The following is a 25,676-nucleotide window of genomic DNA, read 5'->3' as shown; positions in this document are numbered from 1 at the left end:
GTCGCGGAAAAGTTGCAGTACTGTACGGTAGGGATTTGAGAGCACGTGAGGTAAAAATCCCCCCGACATTTATCTTCCGGGGGAAAAACGAAGTCACGCAGATGAACTTGAGCAATCGGTTTCAGTAGTCCTAAATAAGAAAATACGCCAGCAATAGACCACACCGAGACGAAGAAGGCCTCATCTTTATCTTTGACGCTGTCTGCCTGACTCCTCGTGGACTTCACTAATGAAAACGCCGCGGCGGTGCTGCTCTAAGGAAACGCATCTACGGTTACATTTGTATAAGAAATCGGACTGGAAAATAAAACAAAAGACAACGAGTGTTTTTAGTTTGTGGTGACGCGGCCATCTAAAACCATAGCTTTAGATCACAGCCAAGTCTCTAGTCTGGGCTTGTCGAGTCTTTGTGAAAAAACTGTAATCGCTGCTTGTATCTTTTCTTCCTCAAGAAGAGCTTTGCACAAACACCAAACAGTAGCTGACCTACCTCGCCTTTCCATCCAACTCAATAGCATTTGGTAAGATCGTTCATTTGCATCTTTCACGTTCTTTTCAATAGACGCAATTACCTCTTCGGTGACACTGAGCCTCCTCGCGACACTTTTCCAGTCCTTCAAAAGACGTTTAGATAAGTCTATGAGCTCTGCTGTTGATGGCTCTCGCTCAATGAACAGCAAACTCAAGTCTAAACCAAGTTTTTGCAGTAAACTGGCTATCCTTATTGATTAACTTTATCATTACCTAATTGCTCAATTGGATCATTGCCTAATCGCTCAATTGAAGGAGGCTCTGTGATTTTTTTCCCTTCGCTGCCCTGTGCGAACGACGCACTCGTACTTCCAATACCACTTTCTGTAGTTTCAAGTTTTCTACTGTCGGTCCCAAAACTTGCAAATGCTTCACGTGCAGTGTTAATGGAGAATATCTCCTCTTCACGGTCGACGTTATGAAACGGTGGTAGACTTCCAAATTTTAATTTCACTGGCCCCATAACGTTCTCCAAAAATTCTAAATTGTTTGTAAACAGTGCTGTTAGAAAGAGTTGCAGAGCAGCATCTCCTGGCAGTATCAGCTTCACAATGCAGCTAAATCCGTAGTAAGATCCAAGTATTCTGTGACCACTCTGAAGATGCAGCAATAATTTCAGATGTTTCAGTAAACGCGTTCCTTCGCGTTTAAAAACATCTTCTCTTCCTTCTGGAAATATCAAGTCGACTGCCGTTGTTTTGCCTATGCCTATGGAGAACACTTTTCGATGCGGATTCGGATTTTTATCATCAACATTTTCTGGATTTACTGACACTACTGGAATAAGTTCCAACGCCTCTCCTTGCCTGCAAAGAAACTTTTTCAAGGCAGAAGTGATCCTATTCTTATTTGCTCTGAATATATCTTCGTAAGTTGGAAGAATGTAAATCCACACTTCCACCACATCACAAGAATCTTCAACTCTTTCGGTGTTCTCCTCTTCCTCATCTGCAGGTTGCTCCATCGCCTGCAGCAAATAACGCGAAAGGTGGGCGTAGGCACTCCGTTCGAGTGCTGAGCAAAACTTGCGAAGCGAGCCAGGACCTTTGTTGGACAAATACTTCCACACTAAACAACTTTTCTTAGCGTAATCCGTAGGTGAAGCGCGCACATCCTGTAAATCCCCATAGCTGACGAGGCCTCTCTCGATTAATTCTGCTTCGAGATCTTGGGACAAAGCAAAGTGATCAACCGTATATCGCCAACGAGGGCGCACGCATTTCTCCCAGTCGTTTGACATCAAGCGAAGGCTTCAAAAGCATGTGACTTCCCTGTGACTTTTAGCGCACGTGCACGCATCGTCATTTGGGAAAAACAAACTGAGATAACTACTGTAAAAAGCATCGTAAACGGCAGAGAGGGAATAATTCTTTTACGATCTTCTTCAATCCAAGTCTGCAAACAGTGGTTTGCCCAATACGTGTTATTGTGATCTTCTTTAGTTCTTTTTTCACTTCCCGCTCAAAATATTTTTGCGACCCTTTGATTATAATAGAAAACCACGGCTTTACAAATCACACATACGAAGTCATAGTTGGCGGAAAATTGCAGTCGCCGTTCGAGTTTTTTTATCCATAATAAGAGCTTTACACAAACGCCTAACAGTAGCTGACTCACCTTCCCTTTCCATCCAATTCTGTAGCATTTGGTACGGTCGTTCATTTGCACCTTTTGCGTCATTCTCGACAGACGCAATTGCATCTTCGTCTTCACCAAGCCTTCTTGCAATATTTTTCCAGTCGTTCGAAAGGCGTTTAGATACGTCCAGTAGTTCTTCTGTTGAAGGCGGTCGTTCAACAAACATCAATTCTGTTTACAAATAACTCCTTGCAGTGACTGATCAAGAATTTAATGCTAACTCAATATTACCATAATTCGAAACGCCACTGTGAGGAGACACTGAGGAAGAATCACCACCGCCGCGAATTTTTAGAGCTGCAAAGTAGAACCCTGTAAAACAATCATACATCCTCAAAGCATTCTCACAAACCAATAGAAGTCCCGTTTTCTCCCGAAGTCACTAGTGTAGAGAAGAAAACGTTTATAGATTGCATGACCTAATGAAACTAATAAGAGACGATTTACTATAGCTCTTCTGTGGCAAAGAGAAGCTCGTCGAGTCTCTATAATTTGATAAAAGTGCAATACAGTACTATCATTAGCAGATAAAGTAACTAACCTGTGGTCACATGACGATTCACTATTGAGCCAAACGGCAATTTGACTATCGGGCCGTAGCTGCTTACGACGAGATTTCCGTTTTCCAGACGTGTACTTGCAAGAAAAGAGCACTGGCTTTGTGCGACAAGACAAGTCATCGTCTGAACACTTGCTGCCGATGATAGTGCAAGCTTCTGTTAGGTGATTATAAGTGTCTCCTTGCACAACATGGAATAGCTCACGTCCGCAAAACTGGATTTCGGGACGTTGCGTAAACTTGGACGTAAAGTCATCTTTACCGTCTATGGCAATTTCAAGACGCTGACCATCCAGATTTTGACTATAACAGCAGAGAACTTTTTTATTAGCAAAGCGATAGCCAATTTTTTCTTGATCTTGTATAATATTTTCTACATTATCTTTGCAGCTACATGAAATTGCAACTCTTACTTCCCATCTTTTTCTTTCGCCTGCGCCTTTTGAACAAACGAAAAAAGAAATTGTTATTCCAAATGTCCCAGATCTTATGACGCTGCAAACAAGACAGAAAGAAAAGGCTGACAGCTGAAAATTGTCATTCCACAAGCTAAGTTGCATATTTTTGTAAGCAGATTGGCGACACGCTGATTCGAGACTTCCCATAAAATCGTAAGTTTCCAGTGGATTTATACCTTCGCCATAAAACAAATGAAACTGAGTTTCAATACAATCAGCATCAAGTTTTCTATGATGCATAAGCTCGTGTCTAAGTATCACTGGTTTTAAAAATTGTGCCTTGTGAGGCAAGAGCTCAGTAAGATTGACGTAGGCCGTTTTACCACCTATGATTATTGGAGTGTCTGATACAAACAGAGAAAGTGTAACATCCAACCACTGCGTTGCTGATCCTATCGCTCCGGGTGGTATCACCAGCGAAACGCCATACAATGATAGTGACAAGACGCCTCCTTCTGCGCCAATTTGACATGAAACAGTGTCCTTCTTGATGCAAGTTAGCCGGCGCTCATTTACGTACAGAACTACCAGTTTAGGAGACTGTTGTGCTGGATGTCTCAGTCGACTGGCGTGATAGTGAATGTCTTCTGCAACGGATCGCTTTTTGAACGGCGCAGTTGGTAACTTAACTGTTTCTGGAGCCCGAGACAAAATGACATCATTTGAGAAAAAAGCTACTGTGCGATACCAAAGGCTGCTGTCCTTCTGTATGGAATACGAGGACAAGACTGCTCTTTTTTTCTTTGAAGTTCCCGAGACATCTCTTTAACGTCAACAGGACGGTTGATTTTCAAAGATTTTTGAAAACCTAAATATGAATTTATTATAAAGATAAAAGCGAAGATAACAAGATTTTACTTTTTCGTAAATGTGGAAATCTTTGCCAGAGTTTTCCAGCAAGTTTATTGTTCTCCATGCCTATTCTAAAAGCATTGTAAACGGCACACATAAAATCTCTTTCCGGATTTTCTTCAATCCAAATCTTTAGACAACGCTGCGTCGCCAGATCAGTGTTGCCTTCTTCTGCAATGTTCTTTTTCACCATATCCTCAACAAAAGACTCTCCCTTCTTTAAGGGTGGCTCGATTGCACGGCAAAAATCCTTCAATACGTTCGAGTCGGATGATGATAACAGTATGGAAACATATTCAATTTGATCGTCTAGAAGCACAAGGTTATTTTTCTAAATTAATTCCTTTTCTATTTATTATTTATTTATTTATTTATTTATTTATTTATCACCTATAGTTGATGGTAAATGATCAGCTGTACTCAATCGACTGTAACTGGAATGATCTTGTCTTGCCAATCTCCTCATGAAAAAACAATAGAATGCAACATAAAAAATAACTATTGGACCTAAAATTGCTGCAAATACTAAATTACATGTATAGTCTGCAAAAAACAAACAATTTGTTATTTATTTTCTATCTGCTTCTATTCAGCTTACCTATACATGTAACTTTAACTGTTACGCACTCAGAAAAACTCCAAAATGCATTTGAAGCTCTGCAGCAATACAGACCGCCGTAGCGTCTGGTGGCACGACGAATCTCCATTGTTGTATAATTTGCATGCTCGAAGCGAAGAACCTTGTTGTTGTGGGAAATGGCAATGTAGTCACAATATCCGTCAGTCTCACAGTGACACGTCAAACGATAATTCCTGTAGAAAGGAATCGCCACCTTGCCTTGCACAGCATTCCGTGATAAGGAAAACTTCACGGCCAAAGGATCTAAACGCGATAATCAACTTGCCTTAGAGAAAAGATGCTTTATTTCCAATCCATACTGTTTTGGGGACGGGAAATATTGATGCCGGCACTAAGTTGTGCGCTGACACGGAGAGAAGAAGAAACAGCACCTAAAAAAAGACGGCTTCAGTTAGTTCATGCACTTTTCAACGCAAAAATGCCGCATAAGTGACTCACCAATTGATAACAGCAATAGTATTACAATATGGAAGATGCCGCAAGATCTCATGACGTAGACAACGACGTCACTCTCGTATGCTTTGGCTCTGCAAAAGAAAACATCTGATGTAAGCCCGTGATACGTCTATTTGCTCACGCATAGATCGTCTCAATCGAAAACGCCAACTCGGAAGAGGAGCGAGTTTCGGGGTCCGTACTTCTCGCAAAGTGTGATGTCGCCTCAAAACGTTGGCTGGGCTCTGCTTGGTCAAAATGAGTAGCTAGCTGTCCAGCCTGCACAAAGGACGAAGAAAGAAGACGCGTGATTCCACCTCTAATCCGGGAACACCAATGCTTGAGAAATCGTACAGTATAGGGATTTGAGAGCACGTGAGGTGAAAATCCCCCCGGGGGAAAAAATCATAAATAAGAAAATACGTCAGTGGCTAAGAAGACCTCACCTTCAAAATTTACTTGTCTTCCTGATTCCAAGATCTCAATCTAATAACGACTAGGAAATCACCAACTTATACAGGAAGAATTACACAGAAGATTCTGCTTCACCTACAATGATTACTTTAAAAACTGCATGCGCTATGTCCGCCCTGTTTTCTTCTACAAGAGCTTTACATAAGCCCACAACAGTAGCTGTGTCACTTTGGATCCAAGATATTAGCATTTGAAACGCTTGTTCAGTAGCATTATCCTTATCAATATAAATTTGAATTATTACCTCGTCGTCTACACCAAGACTCCTTGCAACATCTTCCCAATCACCTAAAAGGCGTTTAGATATGTCTGCTAGCTCCGCTATTGATGGTTGTTGTTCAATACCAGTAAAAACCAAGTCTGATCCTAAACAAGTCGTTGTAGTAACTGGTTACCCTTATAGATCTGAGGAACTTATCATTACCCAAGTAGCCAATTGAAACACGCTTTGTATCTGTTATTTCTTCGCTGCCCTGTAGTAACGACGTGCCTCTCACAGAAGCCGCACTTGCAAAACCACTACTTTGTTCAGTGAGTTTGTCTCCCACAAATAGTTTGCGTACATCTTGCCAGTACGGCTCGTAATATTTCTGCTCACTCAGTTTGACATCAGTGTCGTCGCATAACCGTGACACTTCACACACAAAAAACAGTAAATAAGACTAAAACGTATGGTGTGGAGCTTACAGCAATTTCCATCAGAAAAGGGTGGTAGATTCCCAAATTTTAGTTTCACTGGCCCCATAACGCTTTTCAAAAAATCTAAAGCGTTTGTAAACGATGCTGTTAGAAAGAGTTGCAGAGCAGCATCTCCTGGAAGTATCAGCTTCACAATGCAGCTAAATCCGTAGTAAGATCCCAGTATTCTGTGGTCATCTTGTAGACGCAGCAATGATTTTAGATGTTTCAGTAAACGCTCTCCTTCGCGTTTAAAAACGTCTTCTCTTCCTTCTGGGAATATCAAGTCCACTGCTGTTTTCTTGCCTATGCCTATGGAGAACACTTTTCGATACGGATTCGGATTTTTATCATCAACATTTTCTGAATTTACTGACACTACTGCAATAAGTTCCAACGTCTCTCCTTGCCTGCAAAGAAACTTTTTCAAAGCAGAAGTGATCCTATTCTCATTTGCTCTGAATATATCTTCGTAAGTTGGAAGAATGTAAATCCACGCTTCCACCACATCGCATAGATCTTCAACTCTTTCAGTCTTCTTCTCTTCCTCATCTGCAGCTTGCTTCCTCACCTGCCACAAATAACTCGAAAGGTGGGCGTGGGCACTCCGTTCGAGTGCTGAGCAAAAGTTGCGAAGCGAGCCAGGACCTTTGGTAGACAAGTACTTCCACACTAAACGACTTTTCTTAGCGTAATCTGTGGGTAAAGTATGCACATCCTCTAAATCGCTAGGGTTGACGAGGCCCCTCTCTATTAGTTCTGCTTCCAGAACGTTGGACAGAGCAAAATTGTCAACCGTATATCGCCAATGAGGACGCACGCATTTCTCCCAGTCGTTCGACATCAGTTGCAACAAGCGAAGGCTCACAACGACGTAGCGCACGTGATCGAAGGCATAGCACCTCTACAATCCGTGCTGATATTGCTGGTAGACTACCAGCAATAGTATATAAGTCTATTTATCCAAACCTTGTACGTACAGTGTAGATGTACTACTGTACTGTAGTCTACTAAGCGCATCACCTGCCAATCAAGGCAATGTCATATTCTCTGCATGCATTGATGACAGACAAAAATCACACATAAGATACAAATTCTTGAAGGTGAAATACTTCACGCGCTATGTCGGTCCTGTTTTCTCTCACTAGAGCTTCACATAAACGCCCAACAGTAGCTGCGTCATATTGACTTTGGATCCAACTCGTCAGCATTTGATACGCTTGTTCAGTCACACTTTTTTCGTCATTTTTAATGCGCTCTATTACCTCATCGTCGACACTGAGCCTCCTCGCGACATATTTCCACTGATCGTTTAAGAGGCGTTTAGATACGTCTAGTAGCTCTTTTCCTAATGGCTGTCGTTCAATGCACCTTGATTCTAAATACCGTATTTGAAAATATCTCCTTGCAGCGATTAATTAAATTAAATTTTAACTTACCGTTTTGCAAACCGTCAGTGAAAGGAGACACTGAGCCAGAATCCCCACCGCCACGAACTTCTAAAACTGCAAAGAAGAACCCTGTAAAACAATCATCTATCTTCAAATGTTCTAACAAACCAATAGGAGTCGTGTTCTCGCCCAAACGCTCTAAGAAAAAAACACTTATAAACCGACGAAAACCGCTAACTAGTCACAGTATAGTACCGAAGCTTTTCAGTGGCAGAAAATCGGAATCTCTGCTTCTATGATAATGAAGCGCAATAGTATCACAATTAGCAAGCCCGGAGAATGCACATGTATATAGCTGACCTGGTATCAGAGCCATTCGAGGATTCACCATCGAGCCAAACTGAAATTTGATCACCGGGATTTAGCAACTCAGAATCCTGTCCAGACGACGAGACTGTGTGTTTGCAAGAAAACGTCACTGGCTCTGCCCAGTCACACAACTCCGAAGACCTGATTATGCAGTCTCTTGTTAAATAAAAATAGGTATCACCTTGCACAACATGGTACAGTTCATGTCCGCGAAATTGCATTATTGGACTTTGGGTAAATTTGGAAGTAAAGTCCTCTTCGCGGTTTAGAGCAATTTCAAGTTGCTGACGATTCAGACTTTGACTATAACAGCAAAGAGGCTTTTCACCGATGAAGTGATATCCTCTTTTTTTCTGTCTCTTTCTAATGTCTTCCAAATTCTCTTGACATTTACACGAAATTGCAACTGTTACATCTCGTCTTCTTCGGCTTGCGCTTTTCAAACAAACAAAAAAGGAAATAATAATGTGAAATGTTCCAGATGTTATGACGCTGCAAACAAGACAGAAAGAAAGGGCGGACAGCTGTAAACTATCATTCCACAAGCCAAGTTCCATGTGTTTGTAAGTAGCTTGACGATGCGTTGATTCAAGACTTCCCATAAAATCGTAAGTTTCCAGTGGATCTACACCTTTGCCATAAAACAAATGAAACTGAGTTTCAATGCAGTCAGGATCAAGTTTCCTATGATGCGTGAGCTCGTGTCGAAGTGTCACTCGTTTTAAAAATTGTGTCTTGTGAGGCAAGAGCTCAGTAAGACCAACGTAAGCAGGTTGATCACCTACGTATATTGGAGTGTCCGATATAAACAGAGAAAGTGTAACGTCCAACCACTGCGTTGCCGATTCTATTGCTCCTGGTGGTATTATGAGCGAAACGCCATGCAACGACAGTGACAAGCTGCCTCCTTCCACGCCTATTCGGCGCGAAACGGTGCCCATCTTGATGCAAGTCACCCTGTGCTCATTCACGTACAGGACCACCCGTTCAGAAAACTGTTCTACTGGAGCCTGGGACAGAATGCGCTGATAAGATTCTTTACTAGATATGCAAGCTGAGTCCGCTGCGTGCCAACTGAGCTCACTGTCTTTGTCGTCGCTCTTGGTTAAGTACAATGGCAAAGCTGATCCTAATTTTTTTGTAGCGTCTCCTAACAGTTCATCAGAGCTCTTCTCAATTTCTTTTGTTCTATTGTCTATTTTGTGAACAAGGTGCGCGCATTTCGCCAAAGTCTTCAATTCCAAACCTAAACGTAAATTAATTTTTAGCATACAAGCGATAATACCAATGATTGTACTTTTTCTTAAACGTGGAAAGCGTTGATAGAGTTTTCTAGCGAGTTCTTTGTTGTCCAGGCCTATCTCAAGAGCATTGTAAACGGCACAGAGAAAACTTCTTTCTGGATTTTCTTCGATCCAAATCTTTAAACAAGATGTCGTTAGATTAGTCTTGTCTCTCTTTTTGACAACGTCCTCAATGAAAGACTCCCCTTTCCTAAAGGGTGGCATAATTACACGACAAAAATCCCTCAAAATTTTCCAGTCAGATAACAGCGTGGAAACAAATTCAATTTCCTCCTCTAGAGGCACAAGGTTAATTTTAATTTGTCGATTTACTTATTTATTTATTATTTATTTATCACCCATAGGTAGCAGTAATTGATCCGCTTCTTCTAATGCTTTTGCACTTCGTATGGGCCGCGTACTTTCCTCGACACGTATGGTGGATAACGGTAACTTGTCGATTTTTTTTGATGGTTGTGTAAGCCATATGGCGAAAAAAAAAAGTAATAGAGGGATTGCTAAACAAAGCAGCACAGATATCGCCGAAATGGCTATTTCTGATATTAAACCAAGCGGTTTAGCTCCTGCGTACCTTGGCGTCGTTGATGAGCCACTATTATTAATTGATGAGTTACTATTAATTGATGAGTCAACGTCATAAACTACGCTGGGTGTTGCATGCTTTGTTCTAACTCGCGTTTTAACTACTAAGGTGAAGCACTTAGAAAAACTCCAAAACGGATTTGACGCTCTGCAGCAATATAGACCGCTGTCAGAAATAGTGACAGAAACGAAGCTATTATTTGTCTGCTTCAAGTGTAAATTCTCATTATCATGAAATATAGTAATTGCAGGAGGTGGGTATACGTCAACCTCACACTTCAAATTGATCGTTATCCAGCGCCGCCGAATGGTTACTTTGCCTTTTACAGCTTTATAAGGGCGTGAGACAAAATTCATCATCGGAACATCTAAACGTGGATAATCATGTTCTCATAAAAGACGCTATATTTACAAACCATACAGTCTATGTACAGTGAAATCTCGCTGCCGAAGTCAATAACCGTATTACCGGTTTGAGAAGAGACAACGCACTGGTAAACTCCAGCATCGTTTCGACTTGCCGATTCTAGCACAAAGTCAAACGTACCGCCCACTTTATTTGCGTATTCTTTCCGTATAACCAAACCAAAACGCCGCCAACATACGGACAAACCCTCGAGGTTTTCCTGTTGACTAATGAGACACTTCAAAACAACGCGGTCAGTTTCCTTAACAATGACAATTTGGGGGTTATGCTCCAAAGTATTTATAATAAATCGTTCTACACAAAGCCTCAACTATAGGGCGAAAACTAAGTTACCTGAATAAACTCACCGTAAACTAGCAGACTTATCACTTTCGTTTCCTTCGCCGCAGAAATGGAAGTGTCTCCCCGTACTTGACACACATAAAGGCCGGAGTCTTTGACGGACGCAGAGACGATTTGAAGAGTGCAGTAAGCGGAGTTGACAGGTACAAGATCTTTGCTCAGTGGCATTGGGGGTATGCATTCAACCCGTGACACGTGTCTAGCACTCGTGTTTGAAGCTATTGTGATGTTTGAGCAATGCTCAGACTTGTAAAAGAACAGATCCACTCGAAGGCCCTTCGTCGTATTACTGCTGTACCCGCCTCCGCAACGGAGAAAGTCTTTGCTCGTCGTTTCTCCCAGAACGAGGTACTTTTGGGGACGGGAAATGTTGATGTAGACACTAAGTTGTGCGCTGACACGCGGAGAAGCAGAAGCAGCACCTAAAAGAGAACGGCGTCAGTTAGTGAACGCGTGTCTCTTCCCCGTAGCCCGAAGCATTAGGCCGGAGTTGGTTTCAAAGATATTGACTAAAAAGGCTCTACTGAGTTATCATCCCCAAAAGATGACCAGATTCAGTAGTCACACCATATTATCTATGGTCACACATTAGTGCAGGTAAATCATAGATATGGCCCATTGGGTAAATGCTGCAGAAGTGACTGGTCTACGGCAAGATGACGCGCGCAATCCAGCTGTCTCACCGATTGATGACAGTAATAGTATTAAAATATGGAAGATGCCACAAGATCTCAAGACGGAGACAACGACGTCACTTTCGTATGCTTTGACCATTGGCTCTGCACAAGAAAAAATCTGATGTCGTCGTCAGCCTGTGATACGTCTATTTGCTTACGCATTGCTCGTCGCCTTTCCATCCGACTTGAGAAAGCAACTCGGAAGAGAAGGTTTCGGGGTCCCTACTCCTCGCAAAGTGCGATGTCGGCTCGAAACGTTTGCTGGATCTGCTTGGGGGTTGCTTAGTCAAAATGAGTAGCTGCTCAGCCTGCACGAAGGACGACAGAGGCGAAGAATTCCACCTCTAATCCGGGACAACCAATGCTTGAGCGAAATTAATTATTACTTTTATTAATTAAGAATTAAAAACTACTATAGTAGTATTCTTTGAGGATAATTTTGCGCTACGTCCGCCCTGTTGTTTCTCATAACTTGAGCACCCAACAGTTGCATCTTTCCTCAACATTTACTTTCAGCATAATTTCATTATGTACAGTTCATAAAAAACGACAAAGAATTACACAGATGATTCTAGCGGAGCGTTTGATTGAAAAATTTCAAGCGCTATATCCGTTTCTCTCATTAGAACTTCACATGAACACCCAACAGTATTGACTTTGGGTCCAACTCTTTAGGATTTGGCACGCTCGTTCAGACGAGAAAGTTTTCTTTTTACGTAGGAAGAAATACATCCGGATGTGTGTACTTCCACCACATCACATGGATCTTCGTTCCATCTCTAAGTTCCATATCTTTGTAAGCAGAATGACGACACGCTGATTGGAGACGCGAGACATCATTTATGCTCTGTCTTACCGGTCTGGCAAGCATCATCCGTGGCAGTTTCATTTCCCACTCAAAATATTCTTACAGCCTCTTAGAAAACCACGATTTTACAAATTACACATACAAAATCTTAGCTGGCGAAAAAATTTCAGTCGCCGTTTGCGTTTTGCCTTCCGCAATAAGAGCTTTACACAAACGCCTAACAGTAGCTGACTTACTTTTCCTTTCTATCCATTTCTGTAGCATTTGGTACGGTCGTTCATTTGCACCTTTTGCGTCGTTCTCGACAGACGCAATTGCACGTTCGTCTTCACCGAGCCTTCTTGCAATATTTTTCCAATCGTTCGAAAGGCGTTTAGATACGTCCAGCAGTTCTTCTGTTGAAGGCGGTCGTTCAATGAACATCCATTCTGCTTACAAATACCTTGCAGTGACTGATCAAGAATTTAATTTTAACTCCATATTACCATAATTAGAAACGTCACTGTGAGGAGACACTGGGGCAGAATCACCACCACCGCGAACTTTTAAAGCTGCAAAGAAGAACTAATCATGTACATCCTCAAAACATTCTCACAAACCAATAGAAGTCGCGATCTCGCTCGAAGTCTCTACTTTAGAGAAAAAGCGTTTTTAATTGACTCAATTAAGTTAATTGGTGACGTTTTACCATAGCTCTTCTGTGGCAAAGAAAAGATAGTCGAGTCTCTGCAATTTGATACTGTCATTAGCAGAAAGGAATCTGAACATAAAACCGCAGCTAACCTGTAGTCACATGACGATTCTCCGTTGAGCCGAACTCCAATCTGACTATCGCGACGTAGCTGCGTACGAGTTTTCTGCTCAGAAAACGCCGTGTACTTGCAAGAAAAGAGCAGAGGGTCTGTGCAACAAGACAAGTCGTCGTCTGAACACTTGATGGTGCAATCTTCTGTCAGGGGATACTGAAAAGTGTCACCTTGCACAACATGAAAGAGCTCACGGCCGCAAAACTGTACTGAGTCGGGATATTGTGTAAATTTGGAAGAGAAGTCGTCGTCAGAATCAATTGCAATATCAAGTTGCTGGCCCTCCAGATTATCACTATAACAGCACAGAGATTTTTCGTTGACAAAGTGGTAACCCATTCCTTTTTGCCTAATTTTAATGTTTTCCAAATTCTCTTTGCAGCTACATGAAATTGCAACTCTAATCTCCCATCGTTTTCTTTCGCTTGCACTCTTTGAACTGACGTAAAAGGAAATCATAATCGTGAATGTACCAAATTGTATCGCGCCACAAATACGACAGAAGGAAAAGGCCGACAGCTGCAAACTGTCATTCCACAAGCTAAGTTGCATATCTTTGTAAGAAGATAGACGACACGCTGATTCGAGACTTCCCATAAAATCGTAAGTTTCCAGTGGATCTATTCCGTTACCATAAAACAAATTGAACCGAGTTTCGATGCAATTTGCATCAGGTCTTGTATGATGCGTCAGCTTGTGTCTAAGTATTACTTCCTTTGAAAAGCGTGTCTCGTGAGGCAAAATTTCAGTAAGACTGACGAAGACAGGTTTACCAAATATGTTCACTGGAGTGTCCGAAATAAATAAAGATAGTGTAACATCCAGCCACCCCCTTACTGCTTCTTGGGGTATCATTAGCAAAACACCGCACGATGACAACGCCAAGCTACCTCCTTCCATTCCAATTCGGCGCGAAACGGTGTCTTTCCTGATGCAAGTCACTTTCTGCTCATTTATGCAGAGGCTTACCAGTTTAGTAGACTCTTCTATTGAAATGTATTGAGCTGAGTCCGTTGGTTCGCCGATGACGACTTCGTCCCAGCTCTGTGATACTGAACCTATGCAGTCAACATCATTTCCGTCGAGATTCATATCTGCTAAAGTGTCCGATTCGACACCTAAATGTAATTCTATAATATACCAGCGAAAATAACTGAAATCTTACCATGCAAAAGGGGATAGCGTCTAGACAGTCTTGCAGCAAGTTTAATATCTTCGAGACCATGTATCAGGGCATCGTAAACGGCAAAGAGAAAATTCGCTTTAGGATTCTCTTGAATCCACCGTTTTAAGTAAAACATCGCCCAGTAGGAGTCGTTGTGATATCTTATAGCTCTCTCGTTTTCAATAGAGTCATGAAACCTCTCTCCACCTTGAAAAGGTGGTTCAATTACGCGGCAAAAATTCTTTATGACAGTCCAGTCAGATGAAATCAAAGTAGAAACAAATTTGATTTGCTCTTCTAGATGTATTAGGTTATTTTTCTCAACTTGAATAAAGCTGTTTAAATATTACCTGTACTTGGATATACCACTGCGGACTGAATGCTATTAAATACGCTTGGTGGGTGTATGCTTTGTGATAACAAAGGGCAACGTTCATCATTTTCATCGTAATTGTGACAATTCCAGCGTCGATGTATTAAAGCCACAAGAAAGATTGCGATGATACATAGTATAAAAATAGATCCGAATTCAGCAAAAAAACCGGTGTTGACTATGCAAACAAAATTTTTGGTGATCTGCTGTACGTTTGTGCCTGTAGCTTACTACTATTAGCCTTGACTGAAACTCTTAAGCACTGAGAGGCATTCCACTCTCCATTTGACGCCATGCAGCAATACCGACCGTCGACGCGATTAGTGGCCCAACGAATTTCCTTCGTCACGGTATCATTTGTCTGCTTTGCGTGTAAATTCTTGTTGTCATAAAATAAAGTAATTCTAGGAGGAGGATATGCTACGGCCTCGCACTTCAACTTGTCATTCCCATGGTAGGGAATGATTACTTCGCCTTTTGTAACTTCATTTGGTGACGAGACGAAGTTCATTGTCGGAAGATCTAAATGCCGATAATCATAATCATATTATCATAAAGACGCTGTATTTGCAAACCGTACTGTCTATGTACAGTTGAATTTCGTTGCCGGAGTCAATGACTCCGTCGTTAATTCTAGAAACGACTAAGCACTGGTAAACTCCACTGTCGTTTAGACTTGCTGATTCTAGCACAAAGTCAAACGTACTGCCCCCTCTATTCGCGCTTTCTGTCTGTACAAAGCGACCAGAACGCTTCCAACGTATGACCAAATCCCCAATGCCCTTCTGTTGATTAATGCGACACTTCAAAACAACTCGTTCAGTTTTCTTAACAACGACAACTCTCGGATTTTGCTCCGCGGTCTTTAGAATGAATTGGTCTATGCACACAAAAAGAGGCAACTAGCTAGCATTGCGCAGTTAGATGTTCACTGTCTGAATGGACCCACCATAAACTTGCAGTTTTATCTGGTACAGTACTGAAGTTTGGTTAGACACAACCTGGCATTGATAAAGGCCGGAATCTTTGAAGGACACAGAGTCGATCCCAAGTGCGCAGTAAGCAGAGCTGACAGCTACAAATTGACCCCGCGGTGGCATTGTAGGTGTGCATTCAACCTGTGACACGTATGGAGCACTGCTGTTTGACTTGTAAAACAACAGATCCACTCGAAGGCCTTTGATCACGCTACTACGACTGTACCCGCCTCCACAACGGAAGAAGTCCTTGCTTGTCTTTTCGCCATAAACAAGGTACTTTTGGGGACGAGAAATATTGAAATAGGTCGTCAGTTGTGCGCCAACACGAGGAGAAGCAGAAGCAGCACCTGAAAAGAGACGGTTTCTGTTAGTTTACGCGCGAATGTGTCCCTCCCCCTCCCCCGTAGTCCAAGTGTTAAGTGAAAGTGGGGTGATCGAGTTTCAAGAGTATCAAAGCACTCTTGGGGCAGCGTAAAGGAGCCACGTTTACACTTTACAACTTAGTGGCACGGATTTTCCGACCGTAAGTAGAGCGAATTAAGTTCTAAAAGGCCTTGGACGTACACGTAAATTCCGAGTCCCCAGGCCATAATCCCTATGAGTATTTTGTAAGGAACTCAGCTAGGGGTGCAGGTAGCTGCACACCAAGAGCAAAAATTGGCACATGCATACCAGTTATTAGAATCGGTTTATGTATGGCGCACCTGTTCCGGACTCGGAGTCACCGACTCGGAGTAGTATTGCGAAAATCAAAAAATGACAGATGCCAGTTCTCAATGCAGCGCTCTCGTATGCCTTGACCATTGGCCCCGCTGTAAAAACCGTGAGCTGATTCGGCGGAGACGTTCTGGTGTGTCGTCACGGACACACACGGTGACTTCAACACGTGACAGGTCAATTTGTGTGCAAATTTGCCTATTGTTAGAACGCGCAGCCCCAGCCTTTGGGTGAGCGAAACGCGTCGGGAGAATCTTTGGAGGCATGTCTGATCGGAAATATCAACCCTCACGTCCCTCGCCATAGCTCATGATGAGAGCTAGTGATACTCTTAGAGTTGTGCTCCAGGAAAGGCTTGAAGTCTCTACGAGACAACAAGCTACTGCTTCGGCGGGATTTCTGCCTTTTTGTAGAGGAAGAAACGAAAGAAACAAAGCGAGTGAGGTTCTAATTCGGGACCGTAATGATAGCAACGAGCAACGGAATGAAGATGGTATTTCTAAATTCTTCCGCCTTTTCTGCAGCTGACATTAGATTGAATTACAGTTGTTTGGTTGACTACCAGCGACTCACCGATTAAGTTCTAAAAGGCCTTGGAGGTACACGTAAATTCCGAGTCCCCAGGCCACAATCCCTATGAGTATTTTGTAAGGAACTCAGCTAGGGGTGCAGGTAGCTGAACACCAAGAGCAAAAATTGGCACATGCATACCAGTTATTAGAATCGGATTATGTATGGCGCACCTGTTCCGGACTCGGAGTCACCGACTCGGAGTACTGTACAGTATTGCAAAAATGAAAAAAATTACCGATGCCAATTCTCAATGCGACGCTCTCGTATGCCTTGACCATTGGCTCCGCTGTAAAAACCGCGACCTCAATTGGACCTCTTTCATGTCTGCTGTCTGTTTTTTTTCTGCTGTGTTGTTTTTTTTTCGTCGAGTGCGAGTGAATGGTTCTTGCCGTTGTCAAATTAGCTTGCAACCCGCGGCTCTATGCAAGACCCTGAAGATTTAATCCGATGTCATCGTCAGTCCGTGATACGTCTATTTGCTTACGCATCGCTCGATCGTCGCCAACAATCGCGAACGCGGGTTTCGGGGGTCCCTACTTCTCGCCAAGTGTGAAGTCGGCTCGAAACGTTTGCTGGGTCAAAATGCGTAGCTGTTCAGCTTGCACGAAGGATGGCAAAGGCGAAGAAAGACGCGTGATTCCACTTACAATCCGGGACATGCTAGGCGAAAAATACACTAACTAACTCGACAGTTATTGGAAGGTGAAAACTTATTTTCATCACGTTTCGCTGACAAACAAGATAGGAGTAATCAGCCGCAAACCAATCCGGCTCAAATGAAGGAAATTAAAACAACGCGATCCGCCTCGTTATTTAGAAGGAAAAAACTAGACCTACGGACGCAGAGGCACAATGCGTGTTTGAATGTATGCAAAGTGAATTTTCACCTTTCTGTGCGTTGGGCCAACCTGCCCACATCACCAAACGCGAAACGGATGACGCACCAGCTGACTGAGCAGGTGACTCCGGGCACAGATGAAAAGAAAGCCTCGCGATCTTGCTCCATTCCATCCGTCTCGTCTGCATATACTCCACGACACGGATTGTCTCATTGTGCCAATTGTGTCATTCAAATAGAGTGACAGGACACACGTTTTTGTTGTAGATGTCTCCTGCACACAAAAAAAACAGAAATAAAATCAATTTTACAATTGACGGTATTGCATGAAGTTTACTGTAGATTCCATGAGCAATTGGTGGTAGATTTCCAAACTTTAGCTTCACGGGTCCCATCTAGCATGCAAGTCTCTCCAAAAAGTCTAAATCGCTTGTAAACAGTGCTTTGGTCATGAGTTGCAGAGCAGTATCTCTTGGTAGTACGAGCTTCACAATGCAGCTAAATCCGTAGTAAGATAACAGTATTTTGTGGTCACTCTGGAAGACACAGCAACTGTTCAGATGTCTTAGTAAAGCCTCTCCTACGCGTGTCTGAAAGTGTCTTCTTTCCCTCTTGGAAATACCAAATCCACGGCCGTTTTCTTGCCTATGCCTATGGAGAACACTCTTCGATATGGCCCTCCAGGGTAAGGTTCTTCATTATCGACATCGTCTGAACTTACTGACACTTACTGGAATAAGCTCCAACTTCGTTCTCTCCTTGCCCACAAAGAAACTTTGTCAAGGCAGACTCAACCCTATTTCTAATCGCTTCTAAGTTTTCTTTGTACGTAGGAAGAAAGTACTGTACATCGACACTTTCACCACATTGCATGGATATCTTCAACTTGCCGCTGAATTAACTTCCTCATCCGAGCGATGTGATCGAGTCTTCCACTCTTACTTGGTCGCTCCATCCCGTGGCGCAAATGGCTTGACAGGTGAGCGTAGCGGCACCTTTCGAGTGCAGAACAGAACTCGAGAAGAGAGCCAGGACCTTCCGTACAGGTAAAGCGTGCACATCCTCTAAATCGCTAGGACTGACGAGGTCTCTATTAATTCTGGAACAAAGCAAAGTTCTCAACCGTATATCGCCAACGAGAACGCACGCCTTTCTCCCAGTCGTTCGACATGCATCAGTGGGAAGATCCTCCTTTGTGTGTCCACAACGGTCCACTCACGGACCGTGCATGGAGTGAATGATGTGCCTAGAGCATCGTAACAGCAGAGAAAATTCTAGTACGATCTTCACGTTAATTATATAATGGCACGCGATTGCGAGCCAATCAGGAGCGCCCATTAGAGTGGTATCTCGGTTATCCCACTCTTCCTGTGTATACCACTCTTCCGGCGTATACACCACTCATCCGGGTTAAAAGTAGCAAATCGCGTTTGAATTCGCGCTCCTGATGGGCTCGCAATCGCGTCCCATTACATAAGCTAATTACACAACTACTAATGTTTGTGGGATACGCTTCGCCTCGGGCCACGACCCCGCCCTCGTGCTCTAAATAGCGATTAAAATCCCCTTAGCTCGACGGAGGGTGAACGTTTCACCAGCTGACTAACCCTAACCGTAACCCTCTTTTTCCTCTCAACTTACAACGCCCCTAACCATGCACGCCAAGATGACTAGCAGACCGGCGCTAGGACAAAACCTCCACAACTAGAGAAACTCTCTTTCGTACGAATGCCTGCCATAGAATGCTCTCTCCGGTAGAGAAACCTCGCACTGCATGAAAATTTCTTGCTGATGACTCACAGCTGCTCAATAATGCTTTCTTGACCCGTAGGATATGTCTAGCAGACCGAAAACGCTCCTAGCCGCGACGCGATGCGACGCCTCTTACAAGATGACTAGCAGAACTGCACTCCGACAAAACCTTCACAAATAGAGAAACTCTCTTTGCTGCGAATACCTACCACAGAATGCTCTCTCCAGTAGAGAAACTTCACACCGCATGAAAATTTCTTGCTGGTGACTCACAGCTGCATGCTCACCTGGAGAGAATCTTGCACCTTGCGGTCACCGTTAATTGCCTGGTGGAGATATAAGCGAGAATTCGAGGCTTGTGTTCATTCGTTACCCTTCTCAGCTCAACTTGCTCCTCTCAGCTCCAAGAAGATTCGCGTCATGGGTTGCTTCACTCTGCCACTGGCGATCAACACTGTGCTATCTCTGCAAAGCGCTGTCATCCTCCGCGGAACGGTGCAGTCAGAACCGAAGTCTTTTGCCTATTATTACATGACCAACGATACCGAAATTCCTCTTGTCGTCAATCCGCGCTGGAAGGGCTTTCCGTATATACACGAAGACCTAATCATTATCAATCACATGGTGAACGGCAAATGGGGCAACGAGACGAGAATTCCATTTCCAGACAACTTCGGAAGTCCTGGCTCGTCTTTCACGATGTCCGCTTCGATCTCGAGCACCGATTTCGCCGTATCAATCAATGATCAGGTCGTCGCTCACTTTCCCAATGACGCGGGAGCAGAGGAACTGAAGATATTTCAAGTCGCTAATGTCAACTCTCCAGGCAATCAAGCCATCTGTGCCGAAAGTATTGAAGTGCACTGAGAAACAAGGTACGAGGCTCTGAGCCAAATTCATCCGTTCTTAAGTAAGTAAAGTTTTCTTAGCCAAATGCGGTGCGATCTCAATTGAACCTCTTGCCTGTTTTTGCTTCTGCTGCTTTTTTTCCGTCGAGCGCTAGTGAATAGATAAATGGTTCTTGCATTCAAATTACTGAGCAGCCCGCTTCACTTACGCTGTCGGTGAGGAATAGAGGGGTAACCCTTCACTTCCTAATACGCAACTTTAATTAATTAAAACAACGCGATCAGCCTCGTTATTTAGAACGAAGAAAACTAGACCTACGGACGCAGAGACGATTACACTCACCTTTCTGTGCGTTGGGCCAGCCTGACGGAGTCTGGAGAGGTGAGAAGTCACCCAGATATACAGTAATGACTAGGAAAACAAGTTTTAGTTTGGAAAAATGTCTCGGTTTGTCTTGCATGAAATTGCAGGTGTAACAGTAAAATATAAAGCAGAGTGCAACGTGAAGGAAAAAAAGAGAAGGGTACAGTACTTGATGGTGATGATGATGAATATTATCATCGATGATCAAGTATTCTTCTCTTCCTCAATCATACAGATTGATCACGCCTTTACATTTTATTTTACTGCTACAAACCCAAGACCGTATGTTGTGGGTTTTTACGCAGGAGTTTTAGTGGGCCCCCTCAAAGGGATACCCGTTTGTTTCCGAAGGGCGGGGTTATAAAAAGGTTGGCAGACAGGCAGCAGGCGGAAAACCCCGAAAATTCATGGATGCGAGCAAAAGTGGTGTTGAAAGAATTACAGTGCGCATGCGTAAGCAGAAATATTTTTGCCTTGACGATTTTTGCCTTGACGATTTTTAAAAATCGTCTTGACGATTTTTGCCTTGAGGATTTTTAAAAATCGCCATGATAAAAATCGTCATGACGATTTTTGCCTAGACGATTTCGAAAAATCGTCATGACGATTTTTACCTTGACAATTTTTAAAAACAGTCATGACGATTTTTACCTTGACGATTTTTGCCTTGAGGATTTTTAAAAATCGTCATTATTAAAAATCGTCATGACGATTTTTGCCTTGACAATTTCTAAAAATCGTCCTGACGATTTTTCCCTTGACGATTTTTCCCTTGACAATTTTTAAAAATTGTGATGATGATTTTTTCTTTGACGATTTTTAAAAACGTCATAACGATTTTTAAAAATCGTCATGACGATTTTTACCTTGACGATTTTTGCCTTGACGATTTTTAAAAATTGTCATGACGATTTTTAAAAATCATTAAGGAAAAATCGTCAAGGCAAAAATCGCCAAGGCAAAAATCGTCAAGGCAAAAATCGCCAAGGCAAAAATCGTCAAAGAAAAAATCATCATAACAATTTTTAAAAATCGTAGAGGTAAAAATCGTCATGACGATTTTTGCCTAGACGATTTCGAAAAATCGTCATGACGATTTTTATTTTGACAATTTTTAAAAACAGTTATGACGATTTTTACCTTGACGATTTTTGCCTTGAGGATTTTTAAAAATCGTCATTATTAAAAATCGTCATGACGATTTTTGCCTTGACAATTTCTAAAAATCGTCCTGACGATTTTTCCCTTGACGATTTTTCCCTTGACAATTTTTAAAAATTGTGATGATGATTTTTTCTTTGACGATTTTTGAAAACGTCATGACGATTTTTAAAAATCGTCATGACGATTTTTACCTGACGATTTTTGCCTTGACGATTTTTAAAAATTGTCATGACGATTTTTAAATTAAAAATCATTAAGGAAAAATCGTCAAGGCAAAAATCGCCAAGGCAAAAATCGTCAAAGAAAAAATCATCATAACAATTTTTAAAAATCGTAGAGGTAAAAATCGTCAAGGCAAAAATCGTCAAGGCAAAAATCGTAAAAAATCGTCAAAGAAAAAATCGTCATGACAATTTTTAAAAATCGTCAAGGCAAAAATCGTCAAGGTAAAAATCGTCATGGCGATTTTGGAAAAATCGTCAAGGCAAAAATTGTCAAGACGATTTTTAATCATGACGATTTTTAAAAATCGTCAAGGCAAAAATCGTCAAGGTAAAATCGTCATGACTGTTTTTAAAAATTGTCAAGGTAAAAATCGTCATGACGATTTTTCAAAATCGTCCAGGCAAAAATCGTCATTACGATTTTTAATCATAACGATTTTTAAAAATTGTTAAGGCAAAAATCGTCATAAATAAAAATCGAAATCGTCATGAAGATTTTTGCCTTGACAATTTTAAAAAATCGTCTTGACGATTTAGACTGGTACTGTGGTGAGTGTTTAGGCGGCGGTAGTGGTCGTCCGATCTGGTGTAATCGTAATCGCCGTCTGCGAGGACAATGTCTACGAGAAGCAGACGGCACGCGCCGCCTCATTTCTGTGAGACTGAGAACACTCCCCTCACCGTACCCGTCTATCCACGCCTCCCTACCGCCTCCCTACCGCACCTCATTCACAGCTCAGGTACACTACTCTTCTCCTTAGCGTTTAGCCTGAACTGCTGCCGAAACAAACAAATCGACGTCGCCGGTGATAAAAACCGAAATGCTGGAAAAATTCGGGTCCAGCAGTGGTCGCCGCATGCCCTCCAACTTTCACACCTAAGCTAAGCGTTCCCCTTGATCGACTCGATCCCTTCAGGGTCCTGGGACCCCACTAAACTCCGTTTGTCAACCTGTCGCTAGCACTGCCCTAGCTCTTTCGCTAGCTTTTGCGCTCGGGCTAACAGTTGCGAGCGACAGCTAGGAGCCGGAAGCCGTGCATGGCGTTGTTGTGTCCTCGGTGATTGTTAGGGCAGGGCTCGCTTTTTTCGAAAATGTCACAGAAGTTTGGAACTATACCTTTCAGTTCTTTTCTGTGCCGATATATGCGCTTATCGTTTGCGGAATTGGGTTTCTTCCTAGGGCATGGGCGAAGTGGCGGCAACTGAAAGAATGTATATGGCAGAGATATTTGTGTCTGTCGAGGGCTTGGTTAGGTACTTCAGGTTGCTCAAAAATTCTATCATGGGCGGCGATGCCGGCGCGTTCATTTCTGCAGCAGCAGAAGCTATGATGAGCAGTACAGCAAGCGTGACTAGCTGACTCTGAATGAGCGGCAAATGAGGCGCGTGGTATTTTGACTACGGTAGAGAGGGCGCTTCGCTTATTTTGACTGGTACCATGGTGAGCATTTAGGCGACTCACCACGTTCCCACGAGAAATGGAAAATTGATACCGTCACGCCTCCCTACCACGTCTAGACGCATCTCATTCACATCGCTCATTTCAGCGAGTCACAATGCTGAGCTCCTTAGCGTCGCTTCAACTGCTGCAGCGACGGACACAACGCCATCTCCCAGGTTCCTCGCGCATAGAATTAAATAATGAAGAGCGATCAGTACCTAACCAAGCCCCACAGACACGGGCACATATCCCTTACATATTTCTTATGTCAGTTTTCATCACTTTGCCCAAGCTCCGGAACAACAAACCGAACGCCGCAAACGCACATCGGCACGTCCTTGAAAAAACCGAAAGGTAAACGCATTGTTACAACGGGTGTACCTAAAACATGACCAGGAGCCCGGTAATTAGATGCAAACGAGCATTCCAAACTTCTCTGGGAAGGCGGAAACGTATCCACCCTCCACATCAAGAAGCCTGGTAATTAGATGCAAACGAGCATTCCAAACTCTGTGACGTCACATTCTGTTTCACGAAAGGACCCAAATTTCTCCGAAACTAAAAGACAAGGACCCTAACAAATACCCAGGTGCACAACTACAATGTATCGGACACCTGACGGACGCAATCGCGACAGCGTACCACCGACCACTTTTCCGGTACGCAACGAACAAAATTTTTACATACCAAAAACTATGTCTCGGTACTCAGGTACCGAGACAAAAATTAGCAGCAAAACCCACATCACCGACGCGCTCTGGCTTTAATTAATTAAAACGCGAAACGGGTGACGCACCAGCTGACTGAGCAGGTGACTCGGGGCACAGATAAAAAGAAAAACTCGCAATCTTGATCTTGCTCATTCCCGACCCGTTTTTTCTTCTGCGGCTGCATACTCCACGACATGGCTTGTCTCATTGTGCCAATGATAATTCAGACGTCGCTCTCCCTGAACAACACCGTCATTCTCAGCGGAACGTTTACGTCGAATTCGGCTGGATTTCTTTTCATTTTGATCGCGGATAGTGCCGATCATCCTCTTATTATGAACATCTGGTGCGGGGAAAAGGAAAAGCTCAAATATCTTAGTCGCATAGTGAACGGCACCCTTCAAAAGCTAAAGGTTGCTTCTTTTCCTCCTAGATTCGGAGGACCTGGCTCGCCTTTCACGATTTCAGTTCAATCTTCTTAGACAACGAATTTCTTATTCTCGACGTATTCCTACACCGTGAAACCAGGTGATACGCACGAATTGGTCATCTTAAATGACATAGGAGGAGATCATCCGACTATCTGCTGTCACTCCTTCAAAGTGCGCTAAAGCAAAACGGTACACGGATCACAGTGATTTTTCGTGCGAGTGACGTAATTCAAAGACTCTTTCGTGTGTCTCTACTTTGTCTTTCTTTGTGCTGAGTGTCTGAATGAATTCCTGCACCCTTTGTTTACCAATTCAATTCACAATTTATTACTTTTCACTCACCTCTGACAGGGGTAGATGAAAGAGGCCAAGCGACCACCGCCAGCTGCTCAATTAAGCAGAAAAATTCGTGCAGCTCATATGACAAAAATAGTACTCGGTATATATCCTATCCGGTATATATAGGGAAACCACTCACCAAAGACTACTAGTAACCCTAAGTAGCGCCGCATGAGCTTCCAACAATAACAAACCCTGGCGTCTCTCACAAGATGCCTAACAAACCGGCGCTACAACAAAACCTCAAACAGAAGGAAAACTCTCTTTACCGCGAGTGCATTGGGTGTATCCTCTACTCTCTCCAGTTGAGGAACTTCATTGCACGAAATCTCTTGCTGACTCCGCTCACTGTTATCTTCTCAAAAGTGACTTGATTACGCGCTAGACACGCGACAGACTTAAACGCATCAGACTATGTTGCCTTTGCACCTCGCGGTCATCTGAAGAAGCAGACGCTTTTGTTCTCATTCGTTACCTCGCCCCTCTCAGGTTCGAACAAGACTCGCGTCATGGGTTGCTTCACTCTGCCACTGGCGATCAACGCGCTGTCTCTCCAAAGCGCTGTCATCCTTGAAGGAACGGTGCTCCCAAACCCGCAAGGCTTTTCCTATAACTACTTCACCAACAGTGCCAACATTCCTCTTCACGTCAATCCGCGCTGGTTCCAGGGAAACGTCATCGTTCTCTGTGAACGGCAACTGGGGCAACGAGACGAGAATTCCATTTCCAGCCAACTTCGGAAGTACTGGATCGTCTTTCACGATGTCCGCTTCGATCTCGAGCACC

General features: G+C 43.1%; 3 protein-coding genes and 2 long non-coding RNA genes across 14 annotated transcripts; 1 reads left to right on the top strand and 4 right to left on the bottom strand.

Moving 5' to 3' along the window:
• Nucleotides 1-255: 255 nt before the first annotated feature.
• LOC136198538 (uncharacterized) lies at nucleotides 256-7,117 on the bottom strand. 2 transcript variants are annotated; one of them, XM_065988521.1, is made up of 17 exons: nucleotides 6,275-7,117; nucleotides 6,012-6,221; nucleotides 5,933-5,953; nucleotides 5,832-5,875; nucleotides 5,560-5,785; nucleotides 5,256-5,392; nucleotides 5,117-5,205; nucleotides 4,978-5,049; nucleotides 4,637-4,921; nucleotides 4,429-4,581; nucleotides 4,045-4,347; nucleotides 2,711-3,994; nucleotides 2,617-2,654; nucleotides 2,522-2,551; nucleotides 2,401-2,466; nucleotides 745-2,340; nucleotides 256-688 (listed from the first exon to the last, which is right to left on the bottom strand). In XM_065988521.1, the coding sequence occupies exons 1-5, from the start codon at nucleotides 7,107-7,109 to the stop codon at nucleotides 5,771-5,773; spliced, it is 1,125 nt and encodes a 374-aa protein (XP_065844593.1). In that variant the 5' UTR covers nucleotides 7,110-7,117; the 3' UTR covers nucleotides 256-688; nucleotides 745-2,340; nucleotides 2,401-2,466; nucleotides 2,522-2,551; nucleotides 2,617-2,654; nucleotides 2,711-3,994; nucleotides 4,045-4,347; nucleotides 4,429-4,581; nucleotides 4,637-4,921; nucleotides 4,978-5,049; nucleotides 5,117-5,205; nucleotides 5,256-5,392; nucleotides 5,560-5,770. The 2 variants fall into 2 exon arrangements, with proteins under 2 accessions (XP_065844593.1, XP_065844600.1); XM_065988528.1 differs by lacking the exons at nucleotides 5,560-5,785; nucleotides 5,832-5,875; nucleotides 5,933-5,953; nucleotides 6,012-6,221; nucleotides 6,275-7,117 and having other exon boundaries at nucleotides 5,317-5,529.
• An 89-nt stretch (nucleotides 7,118-7,206) lies between these two features.
• LOC136190488 (uncharacterized) lies at nucleotides 7,207-11,703 on the bottom strand. The gene is made up of 11 exons (XM_065978662.1): nucleotides 11,516-11,703; nucleotides 11,364-11,459; nucleotides 10,686-11,102; nucleotides 10,333-10,632; nucleotides 9,668-10,279; nucleotides 9,323-9,604; nucleotides 8,017-9,271; nucleotides 7,912-7,949; nucleotides 7,825-7,854; nucleotides 7,705-7,770; nucleotides 7,207-7,643 (listed from the first exon to the last, which is right to left on the bottom strand). The coding sequence occupies exons 1-11, from the start codon at nucleotides 11,535-11,537 to the stop codon at nucleotides 7,342-7,344; spliced, it is 3,420 nt and encodes a 1,139-aa protein (XP_065834734.1). The 5' UTR covers nucleotides 11,538-11,703; the 3' UTR covers nucleotides 7,207-7,341.
• A 139-nt stretch (nucleotides 11,704-11,842) lies between these two features.
• On the bottom strand, nucleotides 11,843-14,289 carry LOC136198530 (uncharacterized). Its single transcript, XM_065988508.1, has 6 exons — nucleotides 14,137-14,289; nucleotides 12,949-14,089; nucleotides 12,854-12,891; nucleotides 12,765-12,797; nucleotides 12,651-12,716; nucleotides 11,843-12,593 (listed from the first exon to the last, which is right to left on the bottom strand). Exons 1-6 carry the CDS (start codon nucleotides 14,270-14,272, stop codon nucleotides 12,298-12,300), a joined length of 1,710 nt encoding a protein of 569 aa, XP_065844580.1. The 5' UTR covers nucleotides 14,273-14,289; the 3' UTR covers nucleotides 11,843-12,297.
• A 3,214-nt stretch (nucleotides 14,290-17,503) lies between these two features.
• On the bottom strand, nucleotides 17,504-25,670 carry LOC136198586 (uncharacterized). Of its 9 annotated transcripts, none has more exons than XR_010672839.1 (9): nucleotides 24,894-25,670; nucleotides 23,087-24,842; nucleotides 20,561-20,629; nucleotides 20,427-20,463; nucleotides 20,333-20,368; nucleotides 19,743-20,274; nucleotides 19,579-19,695; nucleotides 17,955-19,521; nucleotides 17,504-17,891 (listed from the first exon to the last, which is right to left on the bottom strand). It is a non-coding gene; the product is annotated as an uncharacterized lncRNA (long non-coding RNA). The 9 variants fall into 9 exon arrangements; XR_010672837.1 differs by having other exon boundaries at nucleotides 17,955-19,695; nucleotides 23,087-23,171; nucleotides 23,228-24,842; XR_010672833.1 differs by having other exon boundaries at nucleotides 17,955-19,695; nucleotides 23,087-24,518; nucleotides 24,574-24,842.
• Nucleotides 22,795-24,132, top strand: LOC136198607 (uncharacterized). The gene is made up of 4 exons (XR_010672841.1): nucleotides 22,795-23,624; nucleotides 23,683-23,764; nucleotides 23,822-23,890; nucleotides 23,950-24,132. It is a non-coding gene; the product is annotated as an uncharacterized lncRNA (long non-coding RNA).
• Nucleotides 25,671-25,676: the final 6 nt, after the last annotated feature.

The sequence above is a fragment of the Oscarella lobularis genome, chromosome 1, assembly GCF_947507565.1.
Source record: "Oscarella lobularis chromosome 1, ooOscLobu1.1, whole genome shotgun sequence".
Classification (NCBI taxonomy): domain Eukaryota; kingdom Metazoa; phylum Porifera; class Homoscleromorpha; order Homosclerophorida; family Oscarellidae; genus Oscarella; species Oscarella lobularis.
Note: the sequence above shows the minus strand (reverse complement) of the source record. Positions and strands in the feature narration are given on the sequence as shown.

What these genes read in the sequence shown, in the direction of transcription:
- LOC136198530 (XM_065988508.1), bottom strand. Translation starts at nt 14,272, where the DNA reads ATGTTTTACTTAAAACGGTGGATTCAAGAGAATCCTAAAGCGAATTTT. An exon ending in GAATCGTCATGTGACTACAG is followed by an intron (nt 12,892 to 12,948) that starts GTTAGCTGCGGT and finishes ATCAAATTGCAG; the next exon opens with AGACTCGACTATCTTTTCTT. An exon ending in TTTGCCACAGAAGAGCTATG is followed by an intron (nt 12,798 to 12,853) that starts GTAAAACGTCAC and finishes TTTTCTCTAAAG; the next exon opens with TAGAGACTTCGAGCGAGATC.
- LOC136190488 (XM_065978662.1), bottom strand. Translation starts at nt 11,537, where the DNA reads ATGGAAAGGCGACGAGCAATGC. An exon ending in CTTTCCACGTTTAAGAAAAA is followed by an intron (nt 9,272 to 9,322) that starts GTACAATCATTG and finishes ATTTACGTTTAG; the next exon opens with GTTTGGAATTGAAGACTTTG. An exon ending in CACTGACGGTTTGCAAAACG is followed by an intron (nt 7,644 to 7,704) that starts GTAAGTTAAAAT and finishes TACGGTATTTAG; the next exon opens with AATCAAGGTGCATTGAACGA.
- LOC136198538 (XM_065988521.1), bottom strand. Translation starts at nt 7,109, where the DNA reads ATGTCGAACGACTGGGAGAAATGCGTGCGTCCTCATTGGCGATATACG. An exon ending in TGTTTCAATTGGCTACTTGG is followed by an intron (nt 5,954 to 6,011) that starts GTAATGATAAGT and finishes CGACTTGTTTAG; the next exon opens with GATCAGACTTGGTTTTTACT. An exon ending in ATCAGACTTGGTTTTTACTG is followed by an intron (nt 5,876 to 5,932) that starts GTATTGAACAAC and finishes AACGCCTTTTAG; the next exon opens with GTGATTGGGAAGATGTTGCA.